A 15,621-nucleotide genomic window follows, 5' to 3' on the forward strand; every position below is an offset into this window, starting at 1 on the left:
GTTTTAGTTCCCGAGTCTGAGGTTTACAGAAGTGGGGAGGGGGAGGGACAAACGTTTCACAGCCTTGGGGGGGAAGGGGGAGAGGGGGAGGGGGTGGCGCTCGCCCGCTAAACGTGGGACTTGAATAAATGCAAAGGAAAAAACAGGCATCCACCTCTCCTGGTGCAAACTGGTGCTTAAATTAGCCAACTGCCCTGGGTGAGCCATGACCGGGCAAGGAGCGGGGAGTCCTACACGGAGACTGGAAACCGGCATGATCCTCTGAACTCCTTCAGGGGGCACCGGCCCAGTCTGCACCTCCCCGACGGAGATTCAGGAATTCCTACCCGATTCCTCTTGAGGGACGCAGTCCCTCTAACTTAAGACAAAAGGCATGACTTTGCCATCAGTGTTTTCAGGTTTTCTGGCTCCCAACTGAATCAGTGAGAGCAACAGTCAGTTTCCCCAGATGGACCAGAAAGATGAAAGTCACGTAAATGGAAAGGAACATCCAGGGTCCGTCAGGGAGGGGGAGACCGAGGGACAGATGCCCATCCACTCCAACCCAAACCAGTCCAATCCCATCAGAGTGGCCCTGGCCCACTTGCCCAAGTTGGAAAAGCAATCAAAAGGCCCTGTTACCTCCTGTGCACTAAGCGGGTGGTTTGGAGAACCAACGGGGGAAGGAAAGCACGGGGCCGGACGCTGGCTCAGCGCCGTGCGACAGTGGGGTGGGTACTTTGCGAGGACAGGACACAGCACCTGGCATTTCCCTGCCATCCCTCCCGCCACCAGGCCTGAGTCTCCCCTGTCTCACTCGGCCCCGGGTCTGCAGCAGGGAGCTTGCCTGAAAGAAGCCCAGCTCTACCTATCCGGATGGAAAGTTCACTCTCGGGGAAGAGCAGCCTGGGACCCTCAGCATCAGACTTCTTCATCAACGCAGGGTCGAGGTTCAGTGCCAGGGCCATCTGGGGGTCTTCTGCTGCACCCTGAAACGAGAAGCAGGGGCATCACCGTAACACCTCTCTGCCTTCACTCCCCCGGCCCCTCCAGCTCCCGGCAGCCAAGGTGGTTTGCCCTTCTCTACCGAGAGCCCCGGGCCAACCCCAGCTGTCAGGCTGGGCTGAGTCATGAGCAAGGCGACAAGCTTTCCGGCTGCAGAACTTTGAGGATGACAACAACGGGACCTGAGGCGTCGGTGCTGATCCTAGAAATGGGAAGAACACACACTGGGAAAGAGCGGGTCAAACATCAAACCCCCCTCCACGATTCACCACCGCCGGGCAGATGGCAGAACGGACTCAGTTCCCCAAATGTCAAAAGAAGCCTGGAGGGCAGGTCCGCTTAATGGCAGCCTTGGAGCAGGCACCAAGGTCACCACCTCTCCAGAGATCAAAAGGGGACGAGAGTCAAACAAAAGCACCTCAAAGGAGGGAAAGTGACAGTCGTGGAGGACACAGCACAGTTGGAGGCAAGCCCAGACAGCCTTAAGTCACCATGTCACCCTTCTGCTTTGTCCGTAACCAGTCATTTTGACTGCTTTTGCATTAACTACGCAAAGTCTTGATTTTGATCCCCATGTTTATTTAAGAAATATTTACTGACTGCCAACCGTGTGGATACTTGGTGAACGAACAAAGTTCTAGCTCTCATGGAGCTTATGTTCCAGTGGAACAAAGGAGGAGAAAACAGGTGAACCTACAAAGGGGCTGTGAGCTTCTCCTCCAAAGACATCGGCAGGAACCCGCTGACCCTAGGGAAGGTGAACAGAATCATCTCGATGGGGAAAGGAACGGCAGGTATTTTTTGAAAACCAGGCAAAAATAGTTCTAAACAGAAGTTTCCATTTAAAATGTGTGTCCCAGGACTTCCCTGGTGGCGCAGTGGACAAGCCTCCGCGCTCCCAATGCAGGGGGCCCGGGTTCGATCCCTGGTCAGGGAACTAGATCCCGCATCCATGCCACAACTAAGAGTTCACACGCCACAACTAAGGAGTCCACGAGCCGCAACTAAGGAGCCCGCCTGCCACAACTAAGACCCAGTGCAAATCAATTAATTAATAATAAATAAACGTGTGTCCCTAAAAGGGGAGAGAAGAAGGCTTATTAATCCAATCACTGAAATGCATCTATTCATAAGCAAATACTGAAACTGTTTTCTTGGGTAAGTTTCATGAAGGAATCTCACAAAAGTTATGCCTGGCTGTGGCTTACACACACACACACACACACACACACACACACACACACACACACACCCCTTCTTGTTTTCTCATCATCATGTTGATCAGGGATCAGAAAGAGAAACTAATGATTCTGACATTTTACTTCATTATTTCTGTCCAACTAAATGTGAACAACGAAAACATAAACCCTTCCTCTCACATCCTCTCATTTCTCCAATATATTGATATTGTCCTAATCATTTATTTGCAATGTCTTCTATAATGCATTTTTTTAATTGAAGTATAGTTGATTTACAATGTTGTGTTAATTTCTGCTGTACAGCAAAGTGATTCAGTTTTATACACACACACACACACACACACACACACACACACTCCTTTTCACATTCTTTTCCATTATGGTTTATCACAGGATATGGAATATAGTTCCCTTATAATGCACTTTAATTATTAAAGGATGCCGACACCTCCTTTAACTTTGCTTTAAAAGGGAAAAAAAGCCTGGTGGTGTGGTTTGAGCTGCCCTCGTTAAAGTTCTTAGGACCCTCTGTAGAATCCTAGGGGCTGCGGGCTTTCACCTGCTCTGTCACTGAGAGAGGCACCGAGAGAGGCAGACCGTCCCATTGTATGAGTCAAGGTTGACGCTGCAGATGGATGATTCTTGGGGACAGAAGGGACTTGGGGAAGGCCAGCCTCTCCCCCCACCCCACCCCCACTGAGTGACAGCTGGTGTCTGCGCCATGTGCCTCGGGCCACATAGTCGCAGCTCTTTGTTTGTTTATAAGCTTTAATTATTTCTAATCCTACATCTCACGCTGACATCTGAGGAATCACTGCAGCCATAAAAGACGTGTTTCACTAGGAGAGTGCGTGCGTCGGCTGGTGTTTCTTCCTTTGTCTTGCTTCTTTTTAGAATGTGATTGATGCGGAGCTTTGGGAAGGATACAGAAAGAGAACCACTTCATTACAGCAGAGATGCGGCCACCTTAATATGCTCGGGGCTGCTGCTTTGATGGGGGCCGATCAGTCGGGTGCAGCTGGGAGAGACCCTGGTTTTAATCGAGGACAGCAGTTTTCAACTGGGGTGTCTCTGTCTGCAAAGGACATCTGGCAATGGGCGTTTTTGTATGCGGGCGTGGGGGGAGAAGAAGGGTGCGGACATCTAGTGGGTAGAGGCCAGCGATGCTGCTAAAAGCCCCATGTCATGCAGGACGGCTCCCACCACAGAGGATGATGCGGCCAAATGCCAATAGTGTTGAAGTTGAGAAACCCGGCTTCAGAAAGATTTAGGACGATCAGGACCTCCCTGTATTGCTGGTCATGCTGAGAATGCACAGACCCTCTTTTTATTGTCAAGATAAGAATTTTCCCGCTTCCTCCAGGAAGCCTGCCTTTCACGTGTCTGGCAAACTTATATTAAGCATCGACTGTGCACCAGAACCATTTTAGGTCCTGATGGTACAAAACAGTCAAGTCCCCTCTCCTCGCGCATCTTCCAGAGACAGACAATAAACTAACAATAAATTATAAAGTCGAGGGCCAGGTCAGGATAATGTTGAGAAGAAAAACAAACTCATCGCCATAGTTACACAGGACGATTGTCATGTGTACCAGGTTCAAGCCCCGTGCCAGGCATTCTTCTAGCATCTTCTAGCACCTCATTATGAAACGCAAAGCTGGAGGGCTCCTCCAGATACGGTGCTGAGGGAGGTCTCTCTGAGAAGGTGGTGTTTGAGCAATGACCTGAACAGAAGGGAACAAGCCACACTGACTTTCGAAGATGGGGTTTCAGGCAAGGAGCAGGAGGGTACACACCTCGCACCACGACCCCCCTGCCGGCCACATCCTTTGACCATTTCATCAACCTACATGCCGCTGGTTGTACTGCTTTATTTCAGCGCTGGGGGCGGGGTGTACTAATACGATCCCACCCCAGCTTCGCTTAGAGGCTGCCTTGTAAAAAGCTGGACAAAACCCCAGCAGATCCCACTTGCACCCACCCCCGTCCTGGGCACTCAGTCCCACGTGTGGCCTTGGGAAGGGCGGGGCAGCTGTGCAGCGTGGGAGTGGCAGGGGGCACCCACAGGGTGACGCCGGGGGGCAGCTTCTAGGCCCTGGCGCTCCCTGAGAATCCCTGAGCCCAGGCACCGGCCAGCCTCCCGGGGCTCCTTTCACACTCCCTTCTGGATTCCAACATCCCCTCCCTCCACTCTCAACTGCTGATGAAGAAAACAGAGAAATACGTCCCTTGGAATTTCAAGGAACAGCCTGGCAAGGGACACCAGCCGTGCCTTGGTGGCTTTATCCTGATGTCCGTGATGTTGCGGGAGAGTCAGGAAGCACCTGCAGGGCCAAGGTGGCTCTCATCCTGCAGGGCTGACACCACCCCTCACTCCCTGGAGCCCTGTCTGCTCACCCAGCAAGGACACTGCAGGTGGAGGGGGTGCTGCATTGTTTCTTTTACCAGAGCCTTAAATAAACATAGCTTTGGCCTGTGCAGGGGCGACCAAGTCCCCCGGGGGGGGGAAATTCTTTCTCTACATCTTCTTGCTTTGCTGAGCATGCCCCCTCTTTACGTGATATCAACACTGTCTTTCACTTCTGAGGCTTTTTTTTAAATCTCTGCAAAGCTTTTCCATCCGGGCTACCTCACTCAATCCTTGCAGCCCCGTAAGGACGGCGAGGTGAAGGCGTGATCCCTTCCAGGGCAAACATCTGACTAATGCAAGCTGTTCTTGACTTTGCACCGCGTCCCTGAGAGCCCGCTAGGCTGCCCGGCGGCGGGGCAATGAGTCACTCTCCTCCCCCCTGACCATTTCATCTGAGTTCCCGGGACTCTGGGCAGCTCAGGGTTGCTGTTTCGCCTTGTAGCTCCCAAATGTCAAGGCACTGAAACACAGGCTCCTTCCCGAGCTACAAATCTCCCCCTCCTTCTAAATCACCCGCCACCCCCCGAGTGCGTCCCCTGCCCTCCTCCCCCGTCCCCACCCAATCCTCCAAATCCAGCTTGGTACAGAGAGCGGGGAGGGGGCTGCTGGGAGGCGCCGGGCAACATCCAACCAGGGCCAAGGAACTTGAGATCATTGTCCTCTTGTGACTATTATTATTATTATTATTATTAATGGTTGGGGCAAATCCCTGGCCCAGAATAAACAGAGCAACTTCCACCCACTCTGAAAAGACAGCGCCAAGAGACATGAGCTGGAAAAGCCTAGCACTTTCCAGAAGGAAAAGAGGGAGAGTGGAGAGACAGGGAAAGAAGGAGGAAACAAAATGAGGTGGGAAGGGAGGAAAGCAGCCCTGCAATATGCTCGACGTGAAAGCAAAAGAACTTCAAAACATAATATGTACGTCTCCCCCAAGGAATAAAATCCAGATGCTGTTCATCGGCGTTTGCTGCCCCAGGAAGACAACTGCTGGCTGCTGACGTTTCTACAGCCCCAAAGAGACGAGCCACAAAAGGACTGAAAGCCTGCAGCGCAACCCGACAGGATGCAGGCGTCTCCAAATGAAGTCTGCGACGGCAATGACAGCCCCCCACGCAAAGCACAAATGGAAACTCGCCACGAGGTCCCGAAGCCTCGCAGGCCCCGCAGCCCCCAGAACTCAGGGCAACCAGCTGGATGCGTTCGCCCGCATCCCAACAGCACCCGCCCCTGCGCTCACCTGTCTCTGGTTCTCCTCCCGCTGGGACATACCATTGCTATTACCAGCCGTCAGGGGAAGCAGAGCACGTCAACCTCCGATACTCGCCCACGTGCTCGTGGCGAGCCCGACCTCCGCCGGACCCACACAGGCACACCCTCTATCATGCCGATTCGGGCCACGGGGGTCCTCCGGGATGTCTCTGCGCCTCCCCGGCCCTGTGGAGAGCAGTCTCTTTAACTGAGCTTTGTCAGGGGGCCACAGGTCCCTGATGAAGAGCAAAGGGAAAGGTCGCAGGATTCACGGGTGCCCCTTGCCATACACACACAGCCCGAGCAAGGCGGGCGCTCCACCCCAGTGGGGAAGCCGCAGCGCGTCCCTGCCCCAGGGACCCAGGCGCACTGATGCTGGGGGGGTGGGGGGGCCTGGCATCCCCGAGCACGCTTTGTCCTCTCCCCCCACTGCCCCACCAGCTGCTGCCTCTGCCTTCCCCACTTAACCCAGACACACAGGGTGAGGGGAAACAGTGGATGCTGTTTTCATTACTAAGAAATTGCAATAATAATGACACTCATACCACGATCTGAAATTATTCCACATAATGGAAAAAAAATTAAATGTCGCCCCGATCACCAGCCGGAATATGGGTGATGCTTACATAATAGATGACCTTCTCTCCCGGGGAGGCCGGTAGCGCCCTGCTGCCCGGGGCCAGGCGGGCACGGGGCTGTGAGCGGCCAGCCTCACAGCAAACAGGGACACAGAGTGGCAGAGGGGACAAGTAGTTGCTGTCTTCCCTGCCTCGTTTGCCTACACATTGAGGGATCACAGGTCATAGCCAGGAGCCCTAAAGACAAGGAGAATGACAACCCAAAGTCCTTGGTCCCTACTGGTTTGGGAAGCACAGTTCATCTCGCCTGAGCGCACTAGGATTCCACCCCAACCCAGCTCCGTCCCTTCTCCCTACAGTAACAGCATGACATCCCCTCCTTGCCAGTGAAGCAGGTTTTCAAGCTTCTAATTGTTCCATCCTTGATGCTTTTAAAATCCTGGCTGAGGAAGCCTGAGCTCCCTCCTCCAGGAAGCCTTCCTGGATAAACCCAGCCTAGTTGGAATTAAATGCGCCTCCCTCTCTGTGCTCCCCTGACATCCCACACATGTTTCCCTCATCACATTTGCCAAACTGCGCAGTAACTCTCGGTTTCCTTGGCTATCTCAAAATCATGAGATTCTCAAAGCAGGAGCTGTGTCTTCCGGCTCTCCTATGAGGGCCTAGCACAGCGTCCAGGGACCAAGAACTCAGTGAATTTACAGGAATGAGCGATACTACAAAACCTCCAAAATGAGAGGGGAAATGTTGCATAACACAGAAGACAAAGATCCGGGTAAACACAAAATGTTTAGGCCGTGAGAAAGAAGGCAAAGTGGATTAGTGCAGAGAGGGCAAGAAAAGGCTTAAAAGTATCAAGAGTTTCTAGGTAATGGCAAAAAGCATGACTTTCTACCCAGCGCCAGCTTCTCTCCCCTTGATGATTGTGTAAGGTCCTCAACATCAGCCCTGAGACCACGTGGGGATGGGCAGCCCCCTACCCTGTGACTCTCCACCCAAAGGCTCCAACTCTACTCCCCTTCCTGGAACAAATACTCAGAGCGGGGCAGCCCAGCTCACTTCCCGGAAGGTAAGATCTTTCCACCCCGAAGCCCAGGATCCCACCAAGGCCACATCTTTCAGCTTCCTCCCCATCTCCTCCACGACCTCAGCCTAAAGCTTCCCAAAGGCAAAGTTAATTACAGAATTCTAGTTATGTTTAAGCTATGTAAGTATGCTATTACTCAAACTATCTTTTTAGGGACAAAACCTTCTCCTATTTCTGATGCCAAATTACTATTCATAATCAAGCCTATTTAATCACGTACAACAGATTCTAAAGCACCATACAGCTCTCTCTGCAAAGGTACAGATCCCTGAGGGTCTGCAAAGATAGCCCTCCAATCGCCGCTCCACGTAAGTGGCTCTGTGCTGAGTTCCAAAGAGCCAGGTTTCCTACTAGCATGGTTGACAGAGAGACGGCGAGTGGCAGAATTTTCCAAACCATTATGCTTTTTCTTATAACTCAAAATATGACTTTTCCTTAAAACAATAATATAAATCTAAATGAACGCAAATACCTAAGTACAATGAAGTATTTTCTTTCTAATCCTCAATGATTATCCTTAATCCTAGAAGTCATTAAAATATATCTATAAAATCCACACTGACACACTACTATATATAAAATAGATAACTAATAAGGACCTACTGTGTAGCACAGGGAACTCTACTCAATACTCTGTAATGGCCTACATGGGAAAAGAATCTTAAAAAGAGTGAATATATGTATATGTATAACTGATTCACTTTGCTGTACACCTGAAACTAACACAACATTGTAAATCAACTATACCCCAATAAAAATTAATTAAAAAAAAAAATCCAGGCTGAGCCTTTTCTGGCTTCTTAATATTTTGAGAACCCCCAGCTGGTCTTTCCAGGCAACTTTTTCTGACCTCTGTTATCCTTTTGGAGAATAACAGATTCCTCCAGAAATCTGCTAAAAGACAAATCTTTCTCTTCTCAGGAAAAACAATGCATGCGTATTAGACACTTATTGTTGGTAACAAAATACCCCAAAACTTAGTGGCTTAGAACATCAATCAGTTATTATTGCTAGATTCTTCTCCATGAGGCCTGTCGTCCTCCAGCAAGCTAATTGGGCTCATTCATATGGCAAACTCGGTGAAACCCGAGCAAGAGAAGGAAATATCCAATGTCAAGTGCTATAGTCAAGTCTGCTTGCATCACATATGGTACCACAGCAGGTCAGTGACCATCCAGGTTGAAGGGATGGATAAACCAACTGCACCTCTTGTTGTGTGTGTGTGGGCGATGTTGGGGGGGGGGGGCCCAGGGTCACGTGTCATCGTATGGATGACAACAGGGGGAGAATTTGTGGCCATCTGTGCAAACAACCACAGCACATAGGCACAGACAGACAAAATGCAGCCTTCTTGATCCATGGGTGAAACTCAAAACTCAATCTCACACGCCTAAAACAGTGCTTCTCCAATGGGGACCCAAGGACATGTTCGCAGAGGTCGGAAAGTTTTCTATAAAATTTTTTAAAGTTTGTATTTTCATTTAAACTATAATCGAGGGCTTCCCTGGTGGCGCAGTGGCTGAGAATCTGCCAATGCAGGGGACACGGGTTCGAGCCCTGGTCCGGGAAGATCCCACATGCCACGGAGCAACTAAGCCCGTGCGCCACAACTACTGAGCCTGCGCTCTAGCGCCCACGAGCCACAACTTCTGAGCCCACGTGCCACAACTACTGAAGGCTGCGTGCCTAGAGCCCATGCTCCACAACAAGAGAAGCCACTGCAATGAAAAGCCCGCTCGCCGCAACTAGAGAAAGCCCGCACACAGCAACGAAGACCCAACGCAGCCAAAAATAAACACAAATAAATAAATTTTAAAAAATAAAATAAAAATAAGCTATAATCGAAAGAAAAAATAATAACACCACAATCTGAATCACGAGGGTGGCCTCTTTATAGCCAAATCCTACCTCTGGATTTCAGTGCCTTTGTTGGCCTTTGTGTTTATGACGGAGCGGGGACCGAGCCGTACTGCTTTCACCGTTGAGGCCTAATTGTTGAGGGCAGGCTCAATGGACAGATGATACTGGGAGCCAAGCTCAGGCCAAATACCTTCGTGAAGCCCTGTGTAGATGGGGGAGGTTCCCAAGTAGTTCTAGAACAGCGGGAGAACTGATTCCTTCCAGCAGTATTCCTGGGACAGACCTGCCAGAAGCAAAGGCAGCTGATGGCGGCAGTCAGCACACCTGGCTCTCGGAATTGGTGGTTTATTTTTGGCAAAACCTCGTCTGCCACATCACAAAAATGTTGTTGGTTTTGATTTGATCGGTTTTGTTGTTTTGATGTGAACTGACACGTTTTGGTTTCATGACTGGGGAAGAGCCAAAAGCACAAGGACTATCATATACCTTAACGTCATGCTCGTGCGTATTCAGGCTTATAAATGCGTCTATAACGGGACAGTCAAAATAGCTCGAATCAACATTGGGACTGTGTGAGCTTTACTTCCTTTCAAATGAATACGTACGTTGAGTCAAACGGGGAAAAAAACACTGGTCTACAGGGCGAAACAATGGGTTCTCCTCCTCTGGGTTTCCCTCCCTATCAACTCTCCTTCAAAATACAGCAGTGTCTGCCTTCCCTTCTCTAAAACTGAGAACTTAACAGTACACAGTGACCCAGTGATGGTTCTTCTGTGCTCAAAATAATGGAAACTGTTGAAGTCACAACTCTCTGGGCCTCCTGTAGCCAAAGCAGCGTGTTGACCGAGACACCATACACACTTCTGTGTGTGGACACAAATCTCCTGAATGACCCCTTTTGTCCTGAGCAGCCATTTCCCAGGGTCCCCTGTTCCTTGAGATGCTTCAAGAGAAAGGATTCCACAGATAAACGCGGAAAACTTGAGCACGTCCGTACAGAAGAGACAAAGACTCTAAGTCCCACAGCAAAGAAACGGTTTTGTTTAAACCTACATTTCCCATATTGATTTGGCCACACACAGAACCTATTAATATTCAGCAGATGAAGCCTTAGGGAAGAGTGCTCAAAGCAATTATCTTCTGTTCCCAACGTTCAGAACATTCAGCAAAATACTTCTGCTTACACTGGAATAGGATCATATTTATCCAGAAAAAAATCAAAAGGCTGGATGAGGTATCTTGGACTCAAATGTCTATCACTTCCACAAATACAGGTCTGTTGATCATCCTTAAAGATGAGTCAGCAGAATGTATTGTGTGTGTGTTTCTCCCCTTGCAGTCACACCAGCTAGAGATTATGAAAACCAAGAAGGTAATTATTCTATAAAACCCAGCCCTTCCTTTTTTTTTTTTACTACTATAAATAATAGTAACAAAATAATAATTATATACATATATATATATATTTTTTAAACAGTCTTTCTATTGTCAGTGCTGGAAAAGAGATCTTTACCAGAGCTCCGCTGAGGAGGAAAAAACGAATGTTTCTGGCTCATCACCAATATATAGCTTTGACAACCATAAAATCATAAAACGATTTTTCTTGACTCTAGGAAGAAGAGAGAGAGCAAAAGGGCATCTGTAAGACAGTCACGACCCACAGGGTGAACTGATGACTCCAAGAGGCCTCTTCCCATAAAATTCTGGTGAGGAATCAAAGTACTAAAACAATGCAACACCAGATCCAGGGTGAGTTGAGGCAGAGAAGATGGAGTGGGTTGGAAAGAAGTATCCTTGGTATTGACCCCAATGTTTGCACAAACCCTCTTGTCTATCCCGTGCTCAGCTTCTAACCGCCTTTTCTTGTATTGTCACACTCGATCCTCAGTATCTTTCTGTGATGTAGACAGACAGACAGCATCATTACCCCTATTATGGGCTCAACTGTTGCACCCCTACCCTACCCCACCCCCTGCTAAAATTCATAGGTTGAAATCCTAACCCCCAGTCCCTCCAAATGGTCCTCTATTTGAAGATGGGCTCTTTAAAGAGGTAATGAAATTAAATGCAGTCTTTAGATGGGATCTAATTTAATATGACTGGTGTTCCTGTAAGAAGAGGAAATCTGGACACAGACAGGAGTGGAGAGAAGACGGTGTGAAGACACAGGGACAAGACGGCATCTACAAGCCAAGGAGGGGGGCCTAGAACAGACCCTTCCCTCATCACTCTTGGGGGGAACCAACCCTGCCATCACCTTGATCTTCGTCTTCCAGCTTCCAGAACTGGGAGGCAATAAATGCCTGTTGTTTATTCCACCCAGTCTGTGGCACTTTGTTACGCAGCCCTAGCAGACGAATACACCCCCTATTTTACATCTGAGGGAACTAAGTCATGAAAGCTCAGGGCCTAACATCACACTACTCATCAGAGGCATGAGCAAGATGTGAACCCAGAACTTCGGATTCCAAATCTCCCTACTCCTCCCACCACCATGCTGTGATCAACCAGGGATACACTAAGACAAGGTGGGGGGCTTCAAGAAGCAACCCCACCCGTATCAACCCAAAGGGTGTGCCTGGGAATGCACATACTAGGTGCCAGTTTGTGAGTTGTGAGCCAGTACATTCAGCGGAGAGAGCTGTCCGAGTGTGATGTGCACACGGAGGGGTGATCAGTGCCCCTGTCTGTGGTCCTGGCAGAATCTCAGAGATACGGAGCCACGAACCACGCGTGATGGCCCATGAGAACTCACTTCACGGATGCAGATGGACAGAAGCTAGCACGATTCTATGGGGTAAGGACCCGACCGAAAACCAGGTCTCCAGGCTACAAGGGAAAAATGGGGGAATGTTACTATGGTTGTTAAAGATGATCTAAAATGAGAAGTAAGGCAGAGAGAGGTTGGTCGCCAGAAGGGACAGAGGTGCCCTCAGCGCCGTGCTAGGGGCCCCGACACACCAGACATCTGTGCAGGGGATTGGCGTCCAGGGAATCGGAGCGAGAAGCACCCACTCCAGACCAGGAGAGGAAGTGCAGCAGCGGGACTGAGACGTCAGGAAGGCTTCAGTGTGTGTCTCCTGAACCATTTCAGGCAAAGCACGACCTTAACCGCAGTCCACCGGAGAGAGGCCTGGGAGGATGGGGTGGGGAGGCGGGGGGCAGGGTGTCGGCAGGGCCCCGGGGTGCGGGAAGGACTTCACAGCATCGTCCCTGCCTCTCAGCCTCACAGCCGATGCCTTCGTCCATCCCCCAGCCTCGGCCCCTGTTCACACGGCCAGCCGTCTTCTCAGCAGCGTCCCATCCCCATGGGGCCTTGACCAGCAGGATCTGAAACCTCAAACTGTTTCTGGAAATAGTCTTTCTGCCTCCTGATAACTGCTGCCTCCAAGGCTGAGACACACAGCTTTCTAAAGGGAACTGTTGACCAGGGTCTACAGCCCAAAGGAAGCCGTCTGGGAAAGGTGGAATCAGGGGCCAGTTAGTGACTCCAAGGACGGCGGGGAAGGGAGGGAGAGGCTCTGGAAGGGGGTGGAAATCCCTGTGCATTTTTATGCTAAGGAGCTAGTGTGCAAATGGCAGGCAAACCACTTCAAAACAGAAGCTGTGGCTTTGAAGAACATGCTTGATTTTTTTTTTTTTAATGGGGCTTTATCCAAAGCATCACTCTGCTTGGAGCAGAATTAATTATTCAACTGATCTGGGCTTGATGAGGGATTGGCAGCTGAGAAAGGTTGGAAGCAGCTTGCTTCTAAGGAATTTTTTTCTGCTTCCTGCTGTGGGTACCTGGGGACCAGCATCTTCCCCTTTTCTCTCTTTTCCAAGCCTCAGTCCCGGAGCAAACAGCCAAGCTGAGACACACAGCAGGCCCGTATGAGGTCTCAGCTGCTGCACAGCAAATTACCACAAATTCAGGGCTGAAAGCAACACTCGTTTCTTATCACTCAGTTTCCACGGTTCAAGGGTCCAGGAAGGGGTTCAAATGGGTCCTTTGCTCAGAGTCTCACCGGGATAAATTCAAGATCACAGCCAGGACTTCCCTGGTGGTGCACTGGTTAAGAATCCACCTGCCAGTGCAGGGGACATGGGTTTGAGCCCTGGTCCGGGAAGATCCCACATGCCACGGAGCAACTAAGCCCGTGCGCCACAACTACTGAGCCTGTGCTCTAGAGCTCACGAGCCACAACTCCTGAAGCCCACGTGCCACAACTACTGAAGCCCGCACGCCTAGAGCCCATGCTCCACAACAAGAGAAGCCACCGCAATGAGAAGCCCGTGCACCGCAACGAAGAGCAGCCTCCGCCTGCCGCAACTAGAGAAAGCCCGTGCGCAGCAACGAAGACCCAACGCAGCCAAAAATAAAATAAATAAATAAATTTATTTTTAAAAAAAGAAAGATCACAGCCACCTGGGGCTGAGATCCCATCTGAGGCTCTCATCCAAGTGCACTGGTTCTTGGCAGAATTCAGTTTTTTGCAGATGAAGGACAGAGGTTCCCATTTTCTTGGTGGTGGTGCTGGGGACTTCTCCCAGCAACCAGAGACCACCCTCAGGTCCCTGCAGGCAGCCCCCACGGTGGGCAATTCACAGCACGGCTACCGGCTTCTTCAAGGTCAGCAGGGGACGCTGTCTCACGTCATATCCCTCTGACCTCAAGAAGGGCCAAGACACTCTTTTAAGGGTTCACCTGATTAGGTCAGGCCTACCCAGGATACTTTCCCTATTGATGAACTAGAAGTCAACCGACAGACGACCTGAGCAGTAACTAAGGGGAGTGAAATCCCACCGAGGGGAGGGGATTCCACGGCGTGCACACCAGGGGGTGCGACTCATAGGGGCCATCTCGGGATGCCACCTACCACAATCCCTGTAGTACAAAACTCTCTCTTTAACGTCCCTAACGTCCCTATCACCCTAAGATTTCTAGAGTCTAAATTTTCCCTTCGATGACTAAGTCGGAAGCCATACATTATGGACAAGATTTAGTGGTCTACCAATTCTTTGTAGCACAAAGTCTCCGTCAAAGCCCCAACCTCATACAACACATCTAGTATCTTCTGGCTCATCAATAAGCCATGGCAAGGCGGTGGCATATTCCAGGAGTTCTACCAGGCAGAGGTTTCGGCTCAGCCATCACTGTGGAAGAGACCAGTGGTGGCCACAGGGCCAATTGATCCATTAGGTACAGGAAGTGTAGAGCCCAGCACCCATTTTTAGGGGCCCCCCAGAATGTTTTAATCTCTTTTAAAATAAGAAGAAACGAATAATAATGAAACATAATAACGAATTCAGCCTGGATTATATTCATCTTTATGCCAACACAGCTGTAAAATATAATTTTCCATCTTTTTTTTTGGTGGAGAAAGGGGTCCACAAAGATGAACGTTCCTACGGCCCCCAAAGGTCCAAAGGTGGGCCTGGCAGTGGTGCCCCTTCAAGGTACACATGGGTTTTCCTTGCACAGCCCCCCAGTGACTCCAGAGGGCATCTGACTCTGCCTCAGAAAGAGGACTCAGGCAAGCCCAGGGTCCTACAGTGGTGACCTTTGGACTAAGTGAATTGAAAATACTGAGTGACAAAGCAGGATAGATCCCCGGCCACTGCAGGACAGTGCTGATACGCTAATTAGACTGATGGGAACATATCAGCCTGAAGTTATAAACACGGGGCTAATAAGGCCGTGTTTGGTCCCTGGATGAGCCCCATGGTTATGTCGGAGACCTAACGACCATCAACCACCTCACCGCTGGGAGCGGATGGCCTCCAGGGGGACGTAAGGACATAAACGAAGCAATTAAAACCCTCCTCACACGCCAGGAAATGGGCATAAGACTATTTATTATCAACAATGTCAAGAGGATCATCATCTTATTAAAAAAGAAACAGAGAGAGGAGAAAATTGAGCGTGTCACTCGGTGTCAGAGGTAAGTATTAGGGTCACACTTGGGCATTAAGATGGAAGGGGCCAGAGACATACCAACACGAGCTGGAGGAAAGAAAGGGCGGAAAGATGCCGAGATGGATAAAAGCATAAAGAAGAGGGAGAGGCTGAATGGGTGAAAAGGAAACCAGGACGGACAAAGAAAGATGTAGGAAGAGGCAGGGGTGTCATCCCCCGCAAGAGCTGTGACACTGGGTCACACAGGGAGCTCTGTTATTAACGTACTTCAGCTCTTGTTCGTGAAACAAGGGGATTCAGACTGGATAGTCCCTAAGGCCTGTTCTACACCCCGCCTTCTATGAATCTATAAATTT

The 15,621-nt window shown here is 50.0% G+C and overlaps 1 protein-coding gene across 16 annotated transcripts in view; it reads right to left on the reverse strand.

Moving 5' to 3' along the window:
* The window catches only part of SLC39A11 (solute carrier family 39 member 11), a 426,997-nt gene that overhangs the window by 237,355 nt on the left and 174,021 nt on the right, over positions 1-15,621 (reverse strand). For 11 of the 16 annotated variants that reach the window (XM_082439858.1, XM_082439855.1, XM_082439849.1 and 8 more), the window contains one exon: positions 827-968. In XM_082439858.1, coding sequence (XP_082295984.1) covers positions 827-968 — 142 coding nt within the window. The remainder of the gene's footprint in view (positions 1-826; positions 969-15,621) is intronic. The other 5 variants (XM_082439851.1, XM_082439857.1, XM_082439860.1 and 2 more) reach the window with 1 other exon arrangement.

Source organism: Balaenoptera physalus (genome assembly GCF_965194825.1).
Source record: "Balaenoptera physalus genome assembly, chromosome: 20".
Lineage (NCBI taxonomy): Eukaryota > Metazoa > Chordata > Mammalia > Artiodactyla > Balaenopteridae > Balaenoptera > Balaenoptera physalus.